Raw genomic sequence first — 18,911 nt, forward strand, 5'->3', positions numbered from 1 at the left:
GCACACAATACAACACACACACACACATACACACTGACTGTATGGTGTAGTAATCTCACCATGGCAGAACACAACACAACACACACACACAACACACACACTGACTGTATGGTGTAGTAATCTCAGCATGGCAGAACACAACACACACACACACACACACACACACACACTGACTGTATGGTGTAGTAATCTCACCATGGCAGAACACAACACAACACACACACACAACACACACACTGACTGTATGGTGTAGTAACCTCACCATGGCAGAACAGCAGATGGGTCTGTCAGCACTGTGGGCTGGGCTGGCATTCACACTAGTGATTTGTCCGTCCCTAAAGAAGCAGAGTACAGGACCAGACAGCTCATGTACACAGTGCTACTGGAATAATTGCATAATGCATGTTTTTGTGAAGCATTTCGACAGAGGAGGAGGACATGGGGTAGCTGCTTCTTCAGGGAGTAGGTTTGACTACACCCACAGATTGCATTCAACGCTGTATGTTCTTTTAAGTATAAAGCTGGGTGGTTCGTGGTCACTGCTTCGGCCTTTTCACTTGATATGTTGGCCTAGTTCTGTTTTTCCCATAAGTGACGTCATTGTTGATTGCTGTATCCAAGTTTCCAGCTTTTTCAAACGTTATTGTCGACACTCTACATTAAGGTGTACTTTATAAATGGCTTAGAAACGGCTAATTACTAGATAGTTTGTAAATATAACACATTGGTTTTGCTCGCTAAACGCTTCCCTGTCTCACTAATGGTACGGTGTGCTCCTACAGGAAGCCTCGTCCTGTCTCCCAGCTGGTTGCTCAGCGGGTAGCTCCGCAGTTCGCCTCGCCCACGCTGCTGCCCAAGAAGGACAAGAAGGACAGAACGGACCAGGAGAAGAATGACAAAGAGCCCACAGTGAAGAAGAACAACCACAAGAAGATGAGGTAAACATTCACAGATAAACAACTGTTTATCATGAACCTGTTGCATTTAACCTGTAGTAGTAGTATGGTGTGATTAGTAGTAGTATGATAGTGTGTAGTATGATAGTGTGTAGTAGTAGTAGTATGATAGTGTGTAGTAGTAGTAGTAGTAGTATGGTGTGATTAGTAGTAGTATGATAGTGTGTAGTAGTAGTAGTATGATAGTGTGTAGTAGTAGTAGTAGTAGTATGGTGTGATTAGTAGTAGTATGATAGTGTGTAGTAGTAGTAGTATGATAGTGTGTAGTAGTAGTAGTAGTATGATAGTGTGTAGTAGTAGTATGATAGTGTGTAGTAGTAGTATGATAGTGTGTAGTAGTAGTATGATAGTGTGTAGTAGTAGTATGATAGTGTGTAGTAGTAGTAGTAGTATGATAGTGTGTAGTAGTGTTTAGTAGTAGTAGTATGATTGTGTGTAGTAGTGGTATGATAGTGTGTAGTAGTGTTTAGTAGTAGTAGTATGATTGTGTGTAGTAGTAGTATGATAGTGTGTAGTAGTAGTAGTAGTATGATAGTGTGTAGTAGTGTTTAGTAGTAGTAGTATGATTGTGTGTAGTAGTGGTATGATAGTGTGTAGTAGTGTTTAGTAGTAGTAGTATGATTGTGTGTAGTAGTAGTATGATAGTGTGTAGTAGTAGTAGTAGTATGATAGTGTGTAGTAGTGTTTAGTAGTAGTAGTATGATAGTGTGTAGTAGTGGTATGATAGTGTGTAGTAGTGTTTAGTAGTAGTAGTATGATAGTGTGTAGTAGTAGTATGATAGTGTGTAGTAGTAGTATGATAGTGTGTAGTAGTAGTATGATAGTGTGTAGTAGTAGTATGATAGTGTGTAGTAGTAGTATGATAGTGTGTAGTAGTAGTATGATAGTGTGTAGTAGTAGTAGTAGTATGATAGTGTGTAGTAGTGTTTAGTAGTAGTAGTATGATTGTGTGTAGTAGTAGTATGATAGTGTGTAGTAGTAGTAGTAGTAGTATGATAGTGTGTAGTAGTAGTATGATAGTGTGTAGTAGTAGTAGTAGTATGATAGTGTGTAGTAGTAGTAGTAGTATGATAGTGTGTAGTAGTGTTTAGTAGTAGTAGTATGATAGTGTGTAGTAGTGTTTAGTAGTAGTAGTATGATAGTGTGTAGTAGTAGTAGTAGTAGTATAATAGTGTGTAGTAGTAGTATGATAGTGTGATTAGTAGTAGTAGTATTATAGTGTTTAGTAGTTGTTGTAGTATGGTGTGATAAGTAGTAGTAGTAGTATGATAGTGTGATTAGTAGTAGTATGATAGTGTGTAGTAGTAGTAGTAGTATGTAGTAGTATGATAGTGTTGTAGTAGTAGTAGTAGTAGTATGATAGTGTGTAGTAGTGTTTAGTAGTAGTAGTATGATAGTGTGTAGTAGTAGTAGTAGTAGTAATATGATAGTGTGTAGTAGTAGTATGAGTGTGATTAGTAGTAGTAGTATGATAGTGTGATTAGTAGTAGTAGTAGTATGATAGTGTGTAGTAGTAGTATGATAGTGTGATTAGTAGTAGTAGTATTATAGTGTTTTGTAGTAGTTGTAGTATGGTGTGATAAGTAGTAGTATTAGTATGATAGTATGATAGTGTGTAGTAGTATAAGTAGTAGTGTGTAGTAGTAGTATGATAGTGTTTAGTAGTAGTAGTATGGTGTGATTAGTAGTAGTAGTGTGATAGTTTTTAGTAGTAGTAATAGTGTGATTAGTAGTAGTAGTATGATAGTGTGTAGTAGTAGTATGATAGTGTGTAGTAGTAGTATGATAGTGTGTAGTAGTAGTATGATTGTGTTTAGTAGTAGTAGTATGATAGTGTTTAGTAGTAGTAATATGATAGTGTGTAGTAGTAGTAGTATGATAGTGTGTAGTAGTAGTAGTAGTAGTAGTAGTAGTAGTAGTATGATAGTGTTTAGTAGTAGTAGTATGATAGTGTTTAGTAGTAGTAATAGTAGTATGATAGTATTTAGAAGTAGTAGTAGTAGTAGTATGATAGTGTGTAGTAGTAGTATGATAGTGGGATTAGTAGTAGTAGTAGTAGTAGTAGTAGTAGTAGTATGATAGTGTGTAGTAGTAGTATGATAGTGTGATTAGTAGTAGTAGTAGTAGTGTGTAGTATTAGTATGATAGTGTTTAGTAGTAGTAGTAGTAGTAGTAGTAGTAGTATGGTGTGATTAGTAGTATGATAGTGTGTAGTAGTAGTAGTAGTATGATAGTGTTTAGTAGTAGTATTATAGTGTGTAGTAGTAGTAGTAGTAGTATGATAGTGTTTAGTAGTAGTAGTAGTATGATAGTGTTTAGTAGTAGTAGTAGTAGTATGATAGTGTGATTAGTAGTAGTAGTATAATAGTGTTTTGTAGTAGTTGTAGTATGGTGTGATAAGTAGTAGTAGTAGTAGTAGTAGTAGTATGATAGTGTGTAGAAGTAGTAGTGTGTAGTAGTAGTATGATAGTGTTTAGTAGTAGTAGTAGTAGTATGGTGTGATTAGTAGTATGATAGTGTGTAGTAGTAGTAGTAGTATGAATGTGTGATAAGTAGCAGTATGGTGTGATTAGTAGTAGTAGTGTGATAGTTTTTAGTAGTAGTAATAGTGTGATTAGTGGTAGTAGGATGATAGTGTGATTAGTAGTAGTATGATAGTGTGATTAGTAGTAGTATGATAGTGTGATTTGTAGTAGTAGTAGTATGATAGTGTGATTTGTAGTAGTAGTATGATAGTGTGATTAGTAGTAGTAGTAGGATAGTGTGATTAGTAGTAGTAGTAGGATAGTGTGATTAGTAGTAGTATGATAGTGTGATTAGTAGTAGTAGTATGATGGTGTGATTAGTAGTAGTAGTGTGATTAGTAGTAGTAGTAGTAGTATGATAGTAGTAGGAGTGTGATAGTGTGATTAGTAGTAGCATGATAGTGTGATTAGTAGTAGCATGATAGTGTGATTAGTATCAGCATGATAGTGTTTAGTAGCATGATAGTGTGATTAGTATCAGCATGATAGTGTGATTAGTATCAGCATGATAGTGTTTAGTAGCATGATAGTGTGATTAGTATCAGCATGATAGTGTGATTAGTATCAGCATTATAGTGTTTAGGAGTATGATAGTGTGATTAGTAGTAGCATGATAGTGTGATTAGTATCAGCATGAAAGTGTTTAGTAGTATGATAGTGTGATTAATAGTAGTATCAGCATGATAGTGTGATTAGTATCAGCATGATAGTGTTTATTATTAGTATGATAGTGGGATTATTACTAGTATTATTAGTGTCAGTGTAGCAGTATCAAAGTAGTATGATAGTAGAAAGGTACAGTTGAAGTCTGAAGTTTACGTACACTTAGGTTGAAGTCATTAAAACTCAATCCACAAATGTCTTGTTAACAAACTATAGTTTTGGCAAGTTGGTTAGGACATCTACTTTGTGCATGACACATAATTTTTACAAAAATTGTTTACAGACCGATTATTTCATTTATAATTCACTGTATCACAATTCCAGTGGGTCAGAAGTTTTGATACACTAAGTTGACTGTGCCTTTAAACAGCTTGGAAAATTCCAGAAAGTGATGTCATGGCTTTAGAAGCTTCTGATAGGTTAATTGACACCATTTGAGTCAATTGGAGGTGTGCATGTAGAAGTATTTCAAGGCCTACCTTCAAACTCAATGACTCTGCATGACATCATGGGAAAATCAAAAGAAATCAGCCAGGACCTCAGAAAAAAAATGTGTGGACCTCCACAAGTCTGGTTCATCCTTGGGAGCAATTTCCAAATGCCTGAAGGTACCACGTTCATCTGTACAAACAATAGTACACAAGTATAAACACCATGGGACCACGCAGCCGTCATACCGCTCAGGAAGGAGAGGCGTTCTGTCTCCTAGAGATGAATGTACTTTGGTGCGAAAAGTGCAAATCAATCCCAGAACAACAGCAATACCTTGTGAAGATGCTGGAGGAAACTAGTACAAAAGTATCTATATCCACAGTAAAACAAGTTTTATATCGACATAGCCTGAAAGGCCGCTCAGCAAGGAAGAAGCCACTGCTCCAAACACGCCATACAAAAGCCAGACTACCGTTTGCAACTGCACATGGGGACAAAGATCGTACTTTTTGGAGAAATGTCCTCTGGTCTGATGAAAGGAAATTAGAACTGTTTGGCCAGAATGACCATCGTTATGTTTGGAGGAAAAAGGGGGAAGCCGAAGAACACCATCCCAACCGTGAAGCACGGGGGTGGCAGCATCATGTTGTGGGGGTGCTTTGCTGCAGGAGGGACTGGTGCACTTCACAAAATAGATAGCATCATGAGGCAGGAGAATTATGTGGATATATTGAAGCAACATCTCAAGACATCAGTCAGGAAGTTGAAGCTTGGTCGCAAATGGGTCTTCTAAATGGACAATGACCCCAAGCAAACTTCCAAAGTTGTGGCAAAATGGCTTAAGAACAACAAAGTCAAGGTATTGGAGTGGCCGTCATAAAGCCCTGACCTCCATCCCATAGAAAATTTGTGGGCATAACTGAACAAGCGTGTGCGAGCAAGGAGGCCTACAAACCTGACTCAGTTACACCAGCTCTGTCAGAAGGAATGGGCCAAAATTCACCCAACTTATTGTGGGAAGATTGTGGAAGGCTACCTGAAACGTTTGACCCAAGTTCAACAATTTAAATGCAAAGCTACCAAATACTAATTGAGTGTATGTAAACTTCTGACCCACTGGGAATGTGATGAAAGAAATTAAAGCTGAAATAAATCATTCTCTCTACTATTATTCTGACATTTCACATTCTTAAAATAAAGTGGTGATTCTAATTTACCTAAAACATGGAATTTTTACAAGGATTAAATGTCAGGAATTGTGAAAAACTGAGTTTAAATGTACTTGGCTAAGGTGGATGTAAACTTCCGACTTCAACTGTATATGGTTTCCACATATTTCATAAGCGCTCCAGTTTGTGTGGTTTACCCCTATCCTCTCTCTCTCTGTCAAAGGCTTATAACATCCATCTGTCTCTTCTCCCTCCATCAGGCCCAGGTTAAAAAACATTGACAGGAGCAGCGCTCAGCACCTAGAGGTCACGGTTGGAGACCTGACTGTCATCATCACAGACTTTAAGGAGAAAACCAAACCTCCCCCCTCCTCCACCACCACCACTACACCCCCCACCTCTACCACCCCCTCCAGCACTGTGTCTGTGTCTGCAGAACACCACAGTGGCTCCAGCTCAGACAACAACACTGAGAGAGGGGTCTCACGGTCATCTTCACCCCGGGGAGAGGGCTTCTTAGTCGGGACAGAGTCCCACTAGACCACCCCAATTGGAACCCCAGCCCCCCTCCCCAAGTTGGAGGCCCTGGACCACCAAACTCCTAGCCCAACAGACCCTCAGACCTCCAACCCCTAGACCTTGGCCTGGATCCCCAACCCCTAGACCTTGGCCTGGATCCCCGACACCGAGACCTTGGCCTGGATCCCCAACCCCTAGACCTTGGCCTGGATCCCCAACCCCTAGACCTTGGCCTGGATCCCCGACACTGAGACCTTGGCCTGGATCCCCAACCCCTAGACCTTGGCCTGGACCCCCAACCCCTAGACCTTGGCCTGGATCCCCGACCCCTAGACCTTGGCTATGACTACTCATGGCTTAACATAGGCCACTCTAACCTCACACCTCTGTCCTCAGCTCTGATATGTAATGTTATCTCTGGACTTGCACATTTACTGTAGTACTAGCTACAGGTTACAGCTAGATCAACACATTTAGCAGCTACAGGTTACAGCTAGATCAACACATTTAGCAGCTACAGGTTACTGCTAGATCAACACATTTAGCAGCTACAGGTTACAGCTAGATCAACACATTTAGCAGCTACAGGTTACAGCCAGATCAACACATTTAGCAGATACAGGTTACTGCTAGATCAACACATTTAGCAGCTATAGGCTACAGCTAGATCAACACATTTAGCAGCTACAGGTTACAGCTAGATCAACACATTTAGCAGCTACAGGTTACAGCCAGATCAACACATTTAGCAGCTACAGGTTACTGCTAGATCAACACATTTAGCAGCTACAGGTTACAGCTAGATCAACACATTTAGCAGCTACAGGCTACAGCTAGATCAACACATTTAGCAGCTACAGGTTACAGCCAGATCAACACATTTAGCAGCTACAGGTTACAGCTAGATCAACACATTTAGCAGCTACAGGCTACAGCTAGATCAACACATTTAGCAGCTACAGGTTACAGCCAGATCAACACATTTAGCAGCTACAGTTTATAGCTAGATCAACACATTTAGCAGCTACAGTTTATAGCTAGCACTACTGCTACCAACCTTGAGTTGTGGTTTGCTTTTGGACAAAAAAAACCACCACAATCTGAAGTCTTGTTTTAATGAAATTTATCTGATTAACTTTAGGCCAATTTAACTGACTTTTAAAAAGTATTTTTTGAAACCTGTGTTCTAAACATGAAGTAATGTCATTACATTTAGCTGATCTTAGCCCATTGTACAGCTCTGTTTTAATGTGTTATAACATCACGTCAGTGTTCGTATCCATGTCAACATCGGAACTTCCAACCTCCTGTCCAATGACAACTGTCGTGACATGATGATTATGGTTCAGAGTTCTTCAGTTTGTGTTGCATTATGGGAGAAAACATGAGGTACATGTGGAGAGGATGGAAAACCTATGGGCTCTCTTTTGGTACTTGTCTCTCAGTTGTAAAGTGTCATTTATTGATTGAATGTGTTGGAGACTGAATTGTATTGTCATTGACTCACATCAGCCGGGACCTGGTGTGGTTTTATCATTCATGAGAAAATGTTCTTCAAAACAGCGTCTGTTTTTGAATTGTGTCCGTTTTAACACCACCTCAAATGGTTGATCATACTGTATCACAACATTCACTGTTACATTTTCTATCCTTTGTTTTCGTTTCTACCAAGCTTTGCTGTTTAGAAATGTATGGACGACTTGGTTGATTACATGGTTCAATGTCTATAAAGAAAGATATAAATAATGGCATTATGTATTGGAAAAGAGTTCTGCTTTCTGTCTGTTGTTCATGTTTCTATAAGAACAGGGTTCTAGACTTTAACAGCTTGTCCTGGATATGAACCAGGGTTCTAGACTTTATCAGCTTGTCCTGGATATGAACCAGGGTTCTAGACTTTATCAGCTTGTCCTGGATATGAACCAGGGTTCTAGACTTTAACAGCTTGTCCTGGATATGAACCAGGGTTCTAGACTTTAACAGCTTGTCCTGGATATGAACCAGGGTTCTAGACTTTAACAGCTTGTCCTGGATATGAACCAGGGTTCTAGACTTTATCAGCTTGTCCTGGATATGAACCAGGGTTCTAGACTTTATCAGCTTGTCCTGGATATGAACCAGGGTTCTAGACTTTAACAGCTTGTCCTGGATATGAACCAGGGTTCTAGACTTTAACAGCTTTTCCTGGATATGAACCAGGGTTCTAGACTTTAACAGCTTGTCCTGGATATGAACCAGGGTTCTAGACTTTAACAGCTTGTCCTGGATATGAACCAGGGTTCTAGGGAACGCATGTTTGGATGGTCATTGATGACCAATCAAACCAGCGTTTGACCGACACAATTGGCCTGATGTACAGTATTCACACACCTTGACTTTTTCCTCATTTTGTTACAAAGTGGGATTAAAATGGATGAAATTGTATTTTTTTGTTGTCAACGATCTAGATAAGTATTCAACCCCCTGAGTCAATACATGTTAGAATCCCATTTCTTCCTCTGGCGACTGAGTTAGGAAGGAGGCCTACATCTGTGTAGTGACTGGGTGTATTGACACACCATCCAAAGTGTAATTAATAACTTCACCATGCTCAAAGGGATATTACATTTCAGTTTTTTTATTTGATTGTTTACCCATCTACCAATAGGTACCCTTCTTTGTGAGGCATTGGAAAACCTCCCTAAACTTTATGGTTGAATCTGTGTTTGAAATTCACTGCTCGACTGAGGGACTTTTCAGATAATTGCATGTGTGGGGTTCAGAGATGAGGTAGTCATTCAAAAATCATGTTAACAACTGTTATTGCAAACAGAGTGAGTCCATGCAACTTATTAGATGACTTGTTAAACACATTTTTTACCCCCGAACTGATTTAGGCTTGTCATAACAGGGTGGTTGAATACTTATTGACTCAAGACATTTTAGCTTTAATTTGTTAAATTCCACTTTGACATTGTGGGGTATTGTGTGTGGGCCAGTGACACAACATCTCAATTTAATCAATTTTAAATTCAGGCTGTAACAACAAAATGTGGAAAAAGTCTAGGGGTGTGAATACTTTCTGAAGGCGCGGTAGGTAGAGTAGATCTTTCCTTTGTCTGGCCCTCCGGTGGCTACCGAGGATGAAAAGCCAGCCTTTTTACATACCGATAGCGTCATCTAGTGGATAACCTCTAACCCACATCAAATACAATGCAGTTTCGTTTATTATAGGTCGACAATTAAAACATATCAGTAATATCAGAAGGATGCTCTGATATTTCCTCATGAATGTGGTTTTGAAAAGTATATTTATTGTGTAGCCTACTTCTCAGAGTCACACACAGACCGGGAAAGGGAATCACTGTTATTTATACCCCTCCCTTCCCCCAATGGTTCTCACAGAACAGTGTCTTGCCTGCAGTGTGAATGGTAGCAGCCAGCTTCGTTCTGTGTCATGACTTCGAGTTCTGAAAGCGCTTTTACTTTTAATAATGCGGCGTTACATTCGTGCATTCCTCGTGTGCATGTTGTTTGCCGTGTTCTCGGCCTTGTACGTGTATAGTAAACTATTTTATTCAGATCTGTCGGTCGGAGGAGGAGGAGGACTGGGTGAGAAGACTTTCCTCCATCGAGCCGCGGCCTCTAAGCGAAGCGACATTGGACAAGAAACCAGGCGAGGCCCAGACGAAGCAGAACCAGGCGATCAACACTGGTACACTGGGTGATAGTTACACTGCTTATTATATAGCTAGATTGTAATACACTTAAAAAAGGCTTCAAACTAAACGAATGCATAACTTTCTTGGTGAACAAATATTTCCTCTGCAAGTAATGTATTGGAATGTGCACCATTGACAGATGTGTCTCCACAATAGTATCAGTATCAACAAATATACTGCGACAAGACTAATTGTAACCATTCCTCTGGTTAACTTTCTGCATCCTTCCCACGTTCACTATGGTCATGGACACTGTGTACTTGCAGTTCCAGCCCAAACAACTACATTAGGATCAATTGCTTCTCGCAAAGAAATGTAAATATAGCGAAACAAGCTCAATATAGCGAAACAAGCTCAATATAGCGTGTATGTACCTGTAATAAAGAAACATACGCATTTTTCTGCGGGAAAGTTGACTGGTTGAATTAGGTTCACTAGCGCGCATTGAGGTTCAATAACATATATTTCTTCGTGATTTGACTGTTGAGTTATTTCCACAACATCAAGAGTGACACCGATTTATTTTCATAGCTGATTGGTTTTCCTTCACCCTTTTGACCAACACTTTGAGGTGGTGCTGGCTGACCTACTAGGGGACCGACATTGTAAATACGAAAGTATTCTTAATTAACTGACTTGCCTAGTTAAATAAAGGTTACATAAAAATAAATACTAGTTACAGATGTCTTGAGACAAACACACGTGGGCATGAGTCGGTAGTCTACACCAGAAAAGCATTACCACTGAATAATAATAATAATAATAATAATAATAATAAAACAGATTGCAGTTGTTGAAATGGAAGTTAAATATCTGTTGGCCAACTTCAGTGGTCTCTGCTGGATTGCTAAGCAACAGGATATGCAATTAAACGGGTGCTTATGGCCTTTAACAGTTTGTTACAGTCAACAGACTAGTGTGAATGACAAACAAGATAAATCCGGTTGCCTAGACGAACACACCCCCTTCTCTCCTACAACAACTTTTAAATGCTCACCTTGCTGCTTTGTCTCTCTTCAGTCAAGCAAGGGATCTCTGTCGGCTGTCAGGTTTAGCTGGCGGTGACAGGCATCTGGATTGCTGTGTGATGAGAGAAGAAGAATAGCCTTTTCAAATCCTCCGAACCAGTTGGTGAACCTGGCACAAATCATTGACAAAGGTTTTAACCTTTTAAATGAAACAAATGTTGGTTTGACTGTAGCATACTTGTCTTTATTGGCAGGTACATCATGAGGAAAGCAGAGGGCCGTGTGAGGACGGCTGCAGCCATGCACCTGGCTGTCGTGGCCTGCGGACAGAGACTACAGGAGACTCTCACCATGCTGAAGTCTGCTGTTATGCTCAGCATCAAACCACTGTGCCTACACATCTTCGCTGAAGACCAGCTGCACGCCAGCTTTATAGAGGCTGTGAGTTGGACTGGATGCACTACAAGGCCTATAGCCTGTGATTGGAAGCATAATAATGTGGTAGTAATGAGATGTGATAATGACGTTGTAATATCATGTCCTACTATGATAATGTAACAGCATCTACATCACAACTCTAACATATAGGCTTCAATAAAGTCCCATTTGGTCCAGTGTACATGATACACACAGAATAGAAAACACTATGAACAGCGGCTCTTTCCAGAACAGACTGACCAGGTGAATCCAGGTGAAAGCTATGATCCCTTGTTGATGTCACCTGTTAAAGCCACTTCAATCAGTGTAGATGAAGGTGAGGAGACCGGTTAAAGAAGGATTTTTAAGCATTGAGACATGAATTGTGTATATGTGGCCTTCAGAGGGTGAATGGGCAAGACAAAAGATTGAAGTGCCTTTTGAATTGGGAACGGTAGTAGACGCCAGGCGTACTGGTTTGTGTTAAGAACCGCAATGCTAATATGATGAGCTTACGGCTCCCGAGTGGCGCAGCGGTCTGAGGCACTGCATCTCAGTGCTAGAGGCGTCACTACAGACCCTGGTTCGATCCCAGGCTGTATCACAACCGACTGTGATCGGGAGTCCCATAGGGCAGCACACAATTGGCCCAGCGCCGTCCAGGTTAGGGGAGGGTTTGGCCGGGGTAGGCCGTCATTGTAAAATAAGAATTTGTTCTTAACTGACTTGCCTAGTTAAATGAAGGTTAAATAAATACAATTAAAATGCTAAACAGTTTCCTGTGTGTATCAAGAATGGTCCACCACCCAAAGGACATCCAGCTAACTTGACACAACTGTAGGAAGATTTGGAGTCAACATGGGCCAGCATCCCTGTGGAACGCTTTCCACACCTTGTAGAGTCAACATGGGCCAGCATCCCTGTGGAACGCTTTCCACACCTCACATTCACTGACAAATTGAGGCTGTTCTGAGGGAAAAAGGGGATGGAACTCAATATTAGGAAGGTGTTCCTCATGTTTGGTGTACTCAGTGTATAACCTAGACCAGGGGTGTATAACTAACTCCATGGAGGGCCCAGGTTCTGCAGGTTTTAGTTTTTTCCTTTCAAGTAAGACCTAGACAACCAGGTGTGGGGAGTTCCTTACTAATTAGTGACCTGAATTCGCCAATCAAGTACAAGGGAGGAGCGAAAACCTGCCGACACTCAGACCTCCGTGGAATGAGTGTGACGCGTGGCCTAGAGGTTATCTATCCTGTCTATAAACCTCTGAGTATACCTCTTTTTAAAACCTCTGTGTAATAACACTTGTCTGTTTGCTTTGTCCTGTGTTTAGTTAGAGTCGTGGCCAGGTTCGTTCCGCTCCAGGTTTAACTACACTCTGTATCCCATCACCTTCCCCCGTGAGAATGCTGGAGAGTGGAAGAAGCTCTTCAAACCATGTGCTTCTCAGAGACTATTCCTACCTGTGAGTTTCATAGCTGGAGAAATTGTATTTTGTTTAATTAAATATTAGCGTGATGGTTTCCAGGGCCTCAGAATAATATCTTGGAGTAAAAATGTTACTGTACATGTATACACTGCTAAATGGGTTGTCTGTTTCTGATTCTCTCTTGTCTCCAGTTGATCCTAAAGGAGGTGGACTCAGACATCTTGTTCCTGACCTCTAACCTCTGTTTCTGTTCCCCAGCTCATCCTAAAGGAGGTGGATTCTCTAGTCTACGTGGACTCGGACATCTTGTTCCTCCAGCCTGTAGACGCTCTGTGGTCCCTGCTAGCTCACTTCAACGCTACCCAGCTGGCCGCCATGGCGCCGGAGCACGAGGAGCCACGCATCGCCTGGTACAGCCGCTTCGCCCGCCACCCCTACTATGGCAGGACGGGCATCAACTCTGGAGTCATGCTCATGAACATGACACGCATCAGGGCCACATACTTCAAGGTAATATAAACTTTGACCAGCAGAGGTCACCATTGCAATACATTCAGGTGTAATATAAACTTCGACCAGCAGAGGTCAGCATTGCAATACATTCAGATGTAATATAACCTTTGACCAGCAGAGGTCACCACTGCAATACAGTCATATGTAATATAAACTTCGACCAGCAGAGGTCACCATTGCAATACATTTAGATGTAATATAAACTTTGACCAGCAGATGTCACCTTTGCAATATAGTCAGATATAATGTCATCCAGAGATGGGAGAATCGAGATTTTCTACAATAAATTTATCCTTGTTGAATGAATGACAAACAAACATCATAATTTAAGATGTTTGCACAGGCACTTTGATTTGACACTTAGCTTGTTTTCCACAATGTAACACACCCTCTGTCCTGTTCTGTGTGATCAGAATGACATGACGTCAGTGGGTCTGAGGTGGGAGGAGCTGCTGATGCCCCTGCTGCAGAAATATAAACTAAACATGACCTGGGGAGACCAGGACCTGCTCAACATCATCTTCCATCACAACCCTGGTGAGACTCACAGCTCAGTACCTCCCTTATTACACCACATGATGAGACACATTACATATAGACAGTGTATATGGTTGTTATAGTAGAAACATCAAATCAAATTAATTTATAAAGCCCTTCTTACACCAGCTGGTATCTCAAAGTGCTGTACAGAAACCCAGCCTAAAACCCCAAACAGCAAGCAATGCAGATGTAGAAGGACGGTGGCTAGGAACAACTCCCTAGAAAGGAGTCACAACCTTGGAGAGACTCAACTCTCAACACACAGCTGTTTAACACATCATTCGATATGATTTTACTGCTGCAGTTTAATTATTTGTTCATTTTATCTTTTGTTTTTTACATAACACTTTTTTAAAGCATTGTTGGTTATATGCTTGTAAGTAAGCATTTCACTGTAAGGTCTACTACACCTGTTGTATTCAGCATTTCACTGTAAGGTCTACTACACCTGTTGTATTCAGCATTTCACTGTAAGGTCTACTACACTTGTTGTATTCGGCACGTGACAAATAAAATGTGATTTGATTAGAAACATGAACCTTTTAAATGTAACAGCTGTGGCAGGTATCCCAGCTCCAGCCTTGCAGGGCAGCAGTGTCTTGTCTTATTGTTTAACTGGGTAATAAGATGTGTGTCGAGATGATCAACTAAGCTCCAGGGCCATAAGACAACCAGAAGTATTGGCTTTGTGCCCCTCTAAACTAGCCCTTGTCTCTCCCTCTCCAGAGTGTCTGTTGGAAGTCCCCTGCCACTGGAACTACCGTCCAGACCACTGTATCTACGGCAGTAACTGTGGCTCCGCGGAGGAGGAGGGTATCTTTATCCTGCACGGGAACAGAGGAGTGTACCATGACCTCAAACAGCCTGCCTTCAGGGCCGTCTACGACGCCATACGACAGGTAAACTAAACGATCACAGATCAGTGTAGTCTACGACTCCGTACGACAGGTAAACTAAACGATCACAGATCAGTGTAGTCTACGACACCGTACGACAGGTAAACTAAACGATCACAGATCAGTGTAGTCTACGACTCCGTACGACAGGTAAACTAAACGATCACAGATCAGTGTAGTCTACGACACCGTACGACAGGTAAACTAAACGATCACAGATCAGTGTAGTCTACGACGCCGTACGACAGGTAAACTAAACGATCACAGATCAGTGTAGTCTACGACTCCGTACGACAGGTAAACTAAACGATCACAGATCAGTGTAGTCTACGACACCGTACGACAGGTAAACTAAACGATCACAGATCAGTGTAGTCTACGACACCGTACGACAGGTAAACTAAACGATCACAGATCAGTGTAGTCTACGACACCGTACGACAGGTAAACTAAACGATCACAGATCAGTGTAGTCTACGACGCCGTACGACAGGTAAACTAAGCGATCACAGATCAGTGTAGTCTACGACGCCGTACGACAGGTAAACTAAGTGATCACAGATCAGTGTAGTCTACGACGCCATACGACAGGTATACTAAACGATCACAGAGCAGTATTTCAGCCCGCCTTCTGGGCCGTCTACGATGCCATACGACAGGTCAACTAAACGCTCATAGAGCGGTATTTCAGCCCGCATTCTGGGCCATCTACGATGCCATACGACAGGTCAACTAAACGATCACAGAGCAGTATTTCAGCCCGCCTTCTGGGCCGTCTACGATGCCATACGACAGGTCAACTAAACAATCACAGATCAGTGTAGTCTACGATGCCATACGACAGGTCAACTAAACGATCACAGAGCAGTATTTCAGCCCGCCTTCTGGGCCGTCTACGATGCCATACGACAGGTCAACTAAACAATCACAGATCAGTGTAGTCTACGATGCCATACGACAGGTCAACTAAACAATCACAGATCAGTGTAGTCTACGATGCCATACGACAGGTAGGGTAAACGATCACAGAGCAGTATTTCAGCCTGCCTTCTGGGCCATCTACGATGCCATACGACAGGTCAACTAAACGATCACAGAGCAGTATTTCAGCCCGCCTTCTGGGCCGTCTACGATGCCATACGACAGGTAGGCTAAACGATCACAGATCAGTGTAGTCTACGATGCCATACGACAGGTAGGCTAAACGATCACAGATCAGTGTTGTCTACGATGCCATACGACAGGTCAACTCAACGATCACAGATCAGTGTAGTCTACGATGCCATACGACATGTCAACTCAACGATCACAGATCAGTGTTGTCTACGATGCCATACGACAGGTAAACTCAACGATCACAGATCAGTGTAGTCTACGACACCGTACGACAGGTAAACTCAACGATCACAGATCAGTGTTGTCTACGATGCCATACGACAGGTAAACTCAACGATCACAGATCAGTGTTGTCTACGATGCCATACGACAGGTCAACTCAACGATCACAGATCAGTGTTGTCTACGATGCCATACGACAGGTCAACTCAACGATCACAGATCAGGGTTTACAGATGGTAAAACAACTTGATTGTCTTTCATTGATTGTGTATTAGGTGTGTAAGGAACTGTTTGTTTGTGCGTCCAGACCACGTCTATGCAGATCTCCACACGTTTTAGTGTTGAGCGAAACAGATTTCCTCATCAGGATGTGTTCTAACTGATCACAGTTGTTTTAATGATATCGACGACACTGGGCATGTGTTTAATGACATCATCAATGTCCAGGTTCGTATTGCTTCCCTATAACTAAGGGTCGAGCGTCCATCAGAAAGATGCCTGGTCAATATTTCGTCCTTGCCTCTCAGTACGCCTGACACACACACACCTCATACATAATATGTGAGAGTATTAAAGCCACAGTTAAACCAAGGCCCAGGAAAGAGCAGTAAAGTTTTAGTGCTGATGGTTCATGTAGAGGCTCCACTGGCACAGTGCTCCGTCATCCTCATAAAAACAACACACACATTGGAAATGGAGCTTCATGAGCGGAGGGGGGGGCTTAACTTTTAGTAACCCAATATCAGGGACTAAACCAAACGAGAGGACGTAAAATAGTCATCCCCTTTGATTTCCTGTGAGGGTTGTAAAGGTACTTCCATTATTGGGAAGAGGAGACTGATTGTGTCTGTAGTTGGACCGAGGAGGATAATAAGGTGGGATTTTTCTCTCTCTACATCACCTCAGCAGCTTCATGGACATTTATTCCAATGAAAAGAACGGTTGGAAGTATTTCTTAGGCTTTATACAACTATTAAACATGTTTCACTCCCTGTCTATTTGATCACACATTAAAAGCAGGCAATGATGTGAATTGTAAAATGGTGAATTGTACTGATTGTAAGACGCTCTGTATAAGAGCTTCTGCCAAATGACTAAAATGTAATGAATTTCTGGCCACAGCTGCAGTAGATATCTAGAAGTGTGGACTTCACGTAGTGCCTGTTTGATAACAGAATGCTCTATGTCTCAGTACTCATTTAGGGAGGATCCTGTGAGCTCCCTGCTGGTCCCACTGAAAGAACAGCTGTTGAAGACGACCCGTTCATACTGTGGTAAATCACATGTTCTGTTTACTAAGAGACTGGCTCACAGCCTGGCCAACGTCAACAGAGATGCTCAGCCTCCACATGGATGGTAGTCTGATGTCCTGGGCCTCCAGGCTGTCCTATAGTGTTGTCATGTTCAGAGAGGTGGTAGCCTGGGTTCTGTTCATTAGAGCACACTGTAGCAAAACATTTTGCAACGGATAACTAAAATGGGCGTTTCTTATTGGACAAGTTGAGCTAGTGCCTACTCTGTTTCATTTCGTCGTCTTCTGTTTCATGACTACTTGGCACCTACAGCTACATGGCTGAAGGAATTTATTTATACATTTTTATTTAACTGGGCAAGTCAGTTAAGAACAAATTTAAATTTTACAATATCAGCCTACCCCGGGCAAACCCTCCCCTAACCCGGACGATGCTGGGCCAGTTGTGGGCCACCCTATGGGACTCCTGATCACGGCCGGTTGTGGGCCACCCTATGGGACTCCTGATCACGGCCGGTTGTGGGCCACCCTATGGGACTCCTGATCACGGCCGGTTGTGGGCCACCCTATGGGACTCCTGATCACGGCCGGTTGTGGGCCACCCTATGGGACTCCTGATCACGGCCGGTTGTGGGCCACCCTATGGGACTCCTGATCACGGCCGGTTGTGGGCCACCCTATGGGACTCATGATCACGGCCGGTTGTGATACAGCCCGGAATCAAACCAAGGTCTCTAGTGACGCCTCTAGCATTGAGATGCAGTGTCTTAGACCACTTCGCCACTCGGGAGGAAGAGACTAGATGGACGTTGGTGACTTCATATGCAGGAGATACATACAGTGTGAAGAATGATGTCGCTGTCATCACTACAGATCCCACATCTTGTTCAGCGTTTCTCTGGTCATAGTCATCTGTTTAGGAGGCTATATGACATTTCCAATGCTGACGAGGCTCTTCTTTAATAGTGCTGTCTGCTGTATTCAAGAGGCCTTGCTCTCCATATTGGAGAAGTTGGTCTTATCCGGCCAGCAGAACATGACTAAACTCAATCAGCCTTCCTAAGCTAAATGGTACCTCTCCTATTGACAAAGAGCTACTCTGAGCCCTCTGCCATAATGTGAACAGCATAGTGCCATGGGAGAAGAAGAAGGCACAGACAGGAAGCTGTTTTGGAGTTTGCTAAATGGTACCTCTCCTATTGACAAAGAGCTACTCTGAGCCCTCTGCCATAATGTGAACAGCATAGTGCCATGGGAGAAGAAGAAGGCACAGACAGGAAGCTGTTTTGGAGTTTGCTAAATGGTACCTCTCCTATTGACAAAGAGCTACTCTGAGCCCTCTGCCATAATGTGGACAGCATAGTGCCATGGGAGAAGAAGAAGGCACAGACAGGAAGCTGTTTTGGAGTTTGCTAAATGGTACCTCTCCTATTGACAAAGAGCTACTCTGAGCCCTCTGCCATAATGTGGACAGCATAGTGCCATGGGAGAAGAAGAAGGCACAGACAGGAAGCTGTTTTGGAGTTTGCTAAATGGTACCTCTCCTATTGACAAAGAGCTACTCTGAGCCCTCTGCCATAATGTGGACAG

At 42.2% G+C, this 18,911-nt stretch overlaps 2 protein-coding genes across 2 annotated transcripts; both read left to right on the top strand.

The window, feature by feature from the left end:
• Nucleotides 1–782: 782 nt before the first annotated feature.
• Nucleotides 783–6,640, top strand: LOC139396937 (YY1-associated factor 2-like; the record flags this gene model as incomplete). The annotated part of the gene is given in 2 exon segments (XM_071143867.1): nt 783–938; nt 6,006–6,640. Coding segments are annotated over 2 exon segments (436 nt in total), but the record flags the coding sequence as incomplete, so codon positions are not given.
• A 2,714-nt stretch (nt 6,641–9,354) lies between these two features.
• Nucleotides 9,355–18,497, top strand: LOC139396938 (glucoside xylosyltransferase 1-like). The gene is made up of 7 exons (XM_071143869.1): nt 9,355–9,958; nt 11,188–11,374; nt 12,687–12,818; nt 13,041–13,292; nt 13,709–13,832; nt 14,562–14,734; nt 17,262–18,497. The coding sequence occupies exons 1-7, from the start codon at nt 9,738–9,740 to the stop codon at nt 17,427–17,429; spliced, it is 1,257 nt and encodes a 418-aa protein (XP_070999970.1). The 5' UTR covers nt 9,355–9,737; the 3' UTR covers nt 17,430–18,497.
• The last annotated feature ends 414 nt before the right edge of the window (nt 18,498–18,911 follow it).

The sequence above is a fragment of the Oncorhynchus clarkii genome, unplaced genomic scaffold (genome assembly GCF_045791955.1).
Source record: "Oncorhynchus clarkii lewisi isolate Uvic-CL-2024 unplaced genomic scaffold, UVic_Ocla_1.0 unplaced_contig_10912_pilon_pilon, whole genome shotgun sequence".
NCBI classification, from domain to species: Eukaryota; Metazoa; Chordata; class Actinopteri; order Salmoniformes; family Salmonidae; genus Oncorhynchus; species Oncorhynchus clarkii.